General features: G+C 39.4%; 1 protein-coding gene across 5 annotated transcripts in view; it reads right to left on the bottom strand.

Moving 5' to 3' along the window:
• Positions 1–868: 868 nt before the first annotated feature.
• Positions 869–6,516, bottom strand: part of CRYBG1 (crystallin beta-gamma domain containing 1) — a 97,610-nt gene continuing 91,962 nt past the window's right edge. For all 5 annotated transcript variants that reach the window (XM_086876708.1, XM_023923891.2, XM_086876709.1 and 2 more), the window contains 2 exons: positions 5,498–5,660; positions 869–2,514 (listed from right to left, as the gene is read on the bottom strand). In XM_086876708.1, the coding sequence (XP_086732834.1) occupies positions 2,426–2,514; positions 5,498–5,660 (252 nt within the window). In that variant the 3' untranslated portion in view covers positions 869–2,425. The remainder of the gene's footprint in view (positions 2,515–5,497; positions 5,661–6,516) is intronic.

The following is a 6,516-nucleotide window of genomic DNA, read 5'->3' as shown; positions in this document are numbered from 1 at the left end:
CCCTCACTCTTAGGATAAGAGGAACAGTCTACGGCATTTTCCTTTTGTGTATTTTGGAGCTTTTATTTTTCCAGATATAAATCCTAAAATGGTGAGGCACACTCGTACCTACTTGTCTATATGAAACCTGTGCTGTTTTTCCTTGACTTCCCTAGTTCTATTTACCTTCACCAACGCAGATTATTACTCAAGCTGTTTCACTCTCAGAACTAAATAGTCACATCACTGTCTCAAGACTGAAACTTTGATCTTGTTATGGCAACCCTTTCATGACATAGCTAATCTAAATAGAAGCATGGAACAATATCAGTCTGTAACTGATAATTATTCTAATTGCCCAATTCCTGGCCCAGATTCAGCTGACTGCAGTGTTTATGCAGGTAGGGTAGACAATTTTGTGCTCCTGTTCCTTTTGTGTCTCATCAGGACTGGTGAAGTGCTGGAGGGGGTGTTTGTGTCTGGTGGGCTGTTTTTCCACTTGCCATTTTGCCAGAGATGGGCTATGGAGTAACATTCCCTGCAATTATGCAGGTGGATTGATTGAAGGAATCTCTTAGCTGAGAGCTGTCAATTTACTGCAGTGCAGCTGTGGTGGTACAGTCACCAGTCACACCAACCATGTCATGCAGCGCTTCTACCCAGGGGACAGAAGTGGCAGCCATGTGAGTGGTGGCCCCGTGCACAAACGCAGTGAACGTGTACTTGTAAAGAATCACTGATTCCTCAGAGCCTGCAGCTATTCCACACCATCTATTCACTCCTCAGGTGCTGGCACAGAGGAATTATGGACAGAGATGTGCACAAGATGAAAGCAAAACTAACCATAAAATGTTACCTTTCTACCTTTAAAAATAATTTCAATAAAAAGTTACCTAAGTTAAATTTATTTGTAAAATGCTATATTATATATAGCAAGAGTACATCAATATGACAAAGTACCACTGTTTGAAACCAGTAACAACATATTTTCTATTAAGGACTAAAAGCAGCACGTTTCAGAGCAACAATACTTCAGTGCGTCTTTACAAAAGGAAGAAAGTTTTAAGGCACTTCCTCTAGGGTGCTAATAGTAAAAGCACCAGTATCCTTTGAGGCAATACAATAGTAATGAAAATGTTAATTTTAAACAGACTTACTATGCAAGACAAAACCCTGGATGCTCCTTGGAGCAGCTTGTAATAACACTGGTCTAAGCCAGAACAAAACACAGCAGCATAGTACCAGAGTGTATTTTACCTTTTTACCAACATTATTCAGGAAAACTAACATGACCAGGTTCAAAGCAGGGCAGCAGAAGGACTCCTGCAGTAATCAGAACATCCTACTTGTCACAAGCTCTTTACTAAACCAGTAACACTTGGAATGGGCACAGCCCTTGTGGCTGGGTATGTATCCAGGCTTGGCTGTGCCCCTTCCTGGAGGAGTCTGACACTTCTGTCCAATGGAGAGCCAGGAGCTCACCACAAACACTGCTCTCCAACATTTCCAGAAATACTGGGGAGCTGGGCATTCTCCATGGAAAGCCCAACAGGCAGTGGCTGAAAAACTCAGTAACCACAGCACTTACAGGCTTTTGAAGTCATCTTCAGTATTACTTTCCCTAAGAATTCTTGTTTCCGATATGATTTGGGAGTTCACTATGACTCTACTTACTGAAACTGTTTTAAAAGGCACAAATGTGTCTTAGCAAAGAAGAAAAAATACCCACAACTCAAGAAGTTAGGTAACATGGAAAATGAGCAAATTCTTCACATTCCAATGCATCCTTTTGCCAGCCCTCTTTTTCTAACGAAGTATCTGCTGCTTTACATCCTCTATGCATGAGAAAATCTAGATTTTTTTCTTAATTTAGGACTTACTACATTAGCATACTAACTATACTTGAAGCCACATATGAAAAAGTCTTTGGATGTGTTGTACTAGCAGTCTTTAAATTTTCAGTAAACAGAAGTTTGTTCCAGTGAACCAAATATAATAATTCCCTGCAGTGAATATTTCTCCATACTACAGCGCATAGGTCCAAGTTGCTATACCCACATACACACTGCACTCCTGTCCTTTATAAAATAATTTGCACTTACTGACTATTTTGGGTTAACTACTCACTTACATGATTGTAACTCTGTGGGGTCACTTGCACTTTCAGTTATTCTCTTCCAGCCTGAGGCATACTGCCACTCTCTATCCAACACTGAATTGTAAGGATTTAAAAACATAAACAAAAAAAAAAAATTTTGATATACTCAAGCTTTTATAAGGAAAATAATCTTGGATAGGGAGGTGAAATCATTCTGTTGCTTGTCCTTCTTAAAATAGTGAAGAAAAGACAAAATTCTCATCGTTGATCCTGTATCCTTCAGAGATGGCAGTGCCAATTCCAGTGTCCAGAACAGCGGCTAATTCAAACATCATTGATTCATCGGGTTTATACAACCAGTGGTTCCCAACACTGTGTTAACTTTTCTTCATTGACTGTGTTGACAACAACATGGTCACAATCATACTGTGTGCCTCCTGTAGAGAGAAATGTCAAAGAGGGGAGGTTATCTTCAAAATAAGAGACAAATACTCTATGTTTCAGAAAAGCTCTAGTAAGAGCTGGTGTAGACAGTTTCTCTTTAACCCATGGCTCTGAGAAGAAAAATATATTTTCATCACTGCCTACTTTTGGAATTTATTTTTGAAACAGTTTTTGAATTAACCAGGATCAGTCTGTCTTATTCCCTCCACCCCCTTAGCAGTTCAGTTTCTCAGCTTTTTCAGCCTGGATGGAAGAGGAAAGAAACACTGCAGTACAGTCAGGTGCAGCTTTTTGAAGACTGTCACATGCAAGAGTCATGCTTGACTATACAGTTTTCCTGCAACAGTTGTCAGTTGTCACTTGGGTCTAAGAATGGAGTGAAGATGTTCAGATGATGAAGTAAGTCCTGCTGCTAACAGACAATACACACGTGACCATGTCAGGGACAAGGTCTGGCACTTGTTTACTCCTTGCCATTATGATCCTTTATTTTGACCAGATGAATCACAAGTCATCATGCACCATGTATCACTCAATGTTCAGCTGTTTGCACTGGCAGCTGAACATATCTGAATGAAAAATACAAACATTCTTAGAAGAGCTTAATCTACTTACTTAGGTGATGTAATGCCCAATATGTTCTCATAGAGGAGCACCATTAATATTCTGACTTAAGAAACTGGGAAGCAAAGGCACATTTGACTGGAGCTGAAAGTCAGAACTGATTTTTTTCCCTCAGATCTAGTATGTACTGCAGAATTGTAGGACACGTGCATTTCCTATAGTACAACACACCTGCAAAGCAGGTGGTATTGCCACTGGAAGCAGCCATCTGTGCCAACCATTGATACAAAGTACCAGGACACTCCCATAGACACTGTCTTTTTGTTTTGCACCCCAATTGCCTCACCCTCCCTGAGAAAAGATAAGCCTTTCAGCTGAAAGCTTATGATGAGTGTAACATACTGAACTATGTAGCTAATGTTATTTTCTGTAGCTCAGTTTATCACTGTGAGTTGCAAAAATAGTTTTTAAGTGGTGTCTGATAGAATGTAAACATATTAAAATGGGAAAAGATGGCATTTTTTTTCAGTGGACAGACTGACTATTTGGATAGCATGGTGCTCTGGACAAGGCTTTGTGCTATGCCAGTTTATCCACAAGGTGGCATTGGCAACTGCACAGTTACACAACTGCATTCATTTGCTGAGGAACTCTTTACTGCACAATTTCTGGTCCAGAATGGATCAGCAGAGTTGGCAGAAATGGGCAGAGTTCCTACTAGGCTTTCTCAAATAAAAGCTAAATGTATCTACTGCTTTGTATTTACTGGACAGATTTACTTTGTTTTAGAGCTAAGAGTGTATCTCTACTTCCACCACCAGACCTATCCATTGTAAAGTTCTTCAGTTATGAATACAGAATACATAATTGTTTTTAACATGATTAACTGAAGAAAAGACAATGCAGTAGTACTTCTGCTTGTTTGGTGCGACTTAGAATGGACTTTAGAAAAAGGTATGCAGTCATTGTGACTAAAGATTCTCCTCGAAGTGGATCATTTTTGCTAAGTTTGCAATTAATCATCATAAGCTTTTTATGTCAGTAAAGAGAATTTGTGACTGTGCCACTGTTGTTATGGTCAGACACCAGATAACCCTGATTGCACAGTGCTGATAGTCCTGCCCGGCTGAGGTGTGTGATTGTCCCACTCTGCTCTGTGCTCGCCTTGAGTGAGCAGCCTCACCTCCAGTGCTGAGGGCAGTTTTGGGCACCACAATATAAGAAAGATATAAAGCTATTAGTGCATCCAAAGGAGAGCAACAGAGATGGTGAAGGGCCTTGAGGGGAATCTGTATGAGGAGCAGCTGAGGTCACTTGGTCTGTTCAGCGTGGAGGAGACTGAGGGGAGACCTCACTGCAGTTATACCTTCCTTGTGAGGGGAAGAGGAGAGGCAGGAAAGTGGTCACAGCACCTGACAGAATTCAAAAAGCTTTTGGGCAATACTCTCGGGCACTTGGCATGACTCTTGGGGTGTCCCATGCAGGGCCCGGAGTTGGGCTTTGCTGATCCTTATAGGTCCCTTCCAGCTCAGGATATTCTATGATTATAAGCATTTACTTCTAAAAGTGCTGGTTGTTGACTATGCTATTTTGCTGGTTGGTTTGAGTTTTTGGGGGTAGTGATGATTGTAATTGACGTAACTAATGTAACAGCATCAATTAAAAATCCATTTAAAAACAGCTAAAAAAATTAATAGAACAGATATAGAAAATGTTTACTACCTTCACCCAAAAAAGCAATTATTATGTAAGAACATCTGATTATGCTAATTCTGCTAATCATTCAATTTGCTACTTTTTTAGACTTTCTGTGAAGCTCTGAAAACAAAGTTCACAAACAGCATCTACACAAATCAAATTACTATGACAAAAGTGACTCCAAAATACACATCAAGTTCTCACAGACCCCAGGCAGCTATGGCAGAATCTCATACTTGCCATATAGGCATAGCCATTAATAAACAAAAGAACCCCACCTTTTTGCATCTAATCACATCAGTATACAAGCCTGCCTTTGCTTTCCTACGATCCTTTGGCTATTGCATCTTCAACTATAATGTAAGAAAATTTGCACTTACAGAAATCAAATTTAATGAGAAGTTAGATTGTTCTTGTTTCACCATTTTAAATAATCATATTTACACTGACCAAAAATTAACTGAGCCTATCAACAGTGAGTGGACACTGAGAATACAAGAGAAGCGAGTACTGTGAGTTACTAAATTGTATGTAGGAGAAATGAAGTCTTAGGGCCTGTATAATTCAGGAGGTCAAACTAGCTGATCGGGTCTTTTTTGCTTCTAGATTAAAGCAACTACAGCACCATCCTTAATTTATAGGCACATTTAGTGTGTATCCCACTGCAAATACCATGTAATTAAGGCCCAGTGTAATGAGATAACATTTGCTTACCTTTGATATCTAAAACCAGCTTGGGTTTCATCTTGCTATAAATTCTGCCGTCAGGACTAATATGCCAATATTGTTTGTCTTCATTCCTCTCAAATGACAGACCGAGTTTAGAGCCAGGAGTTATAAGATTTCCAACAATTGTCAAGCAGCAATCCTCTGCCATCTGTGTCATCAGAAAGACAACAGCAATTACTCAAAATGGCCTTACTTCTATTTCCACTGTTTTTTTTTTTATTGAATAGGAGAGATATCATCAGGTGAGAATAGAATTTAGGAATTATTTTCCCCTCAAGGAATCTATTTTTGCCCCAAACTCAAGACTCATCTTTCTTTTGTTCCTGTTTCTGCTGACACTCCCCACAGCACAGCAACATTAAAACAGCTATGCTGTATCGGATCAAAAGGAACAATTAGCAGCTGTCTCTAGCAGTGGCCAATAAATGAAAATTACATTGATACCGTGGAAGATTACATTGACTGTTCTCTTGTATGCAATATGCTCCTGGTTATCTCTTCCAGGCTACAGCAATTGCCAGCCCAGAGACTTTTCCATGCATCCCAGTATCTTTCATGCTCATTTTCTGTCCCATGTGGGAATTTATTAGCCACCAAGATCAGTGTAACCCTTTTATGTGAACATCCTTGTTTATTGTAAACCTTCCATACTGTGGCAAGCAGTTCCAAAGCCTAACTACCACTAAAAATATATATTAATTAAATATATATAATATATATAAAACACATAAATTAAAAATAATTTGATATGTCTCTAATATTTGATGCTCTCCTCACCCCCTGATTACTTTAATGCATATGTTGTCCATGCTATATTTGCAGAGACTTCAAGCACATCATCCCTCAAAGTGTACCTTTGCAGGCTAAAATGTCCTTGCTGCTTTGTCCCTTCCTTGCACAGAGGCTCTCCATATCCTCTGAACAATCTTTTTATTTTTTTCAATCATTTTTAGTTTTGCAGTAGCCTTTTCATATAAAGGACATAACTGCACAGGATCAAGTGT

The sequence above is a fragment of the Cyanistes caeruleus genome, chromosome 2 (assembly GCF_971803275.1).
Source record: "Cyanistes caeruleus chromosome 2, bCyaCae1.hap1.1, whole genome shotgun sequence".
NCBI lineage: Eukaryota > Metazoa > Chordata > Aves > Passeriformes > Paridae > Cyanistes > Cyanistes caeruleus.
Note: the sequence above shows the minus strand (reverse complement) of the source record. Positions and strands in the feature narration are given on the sequence as shown.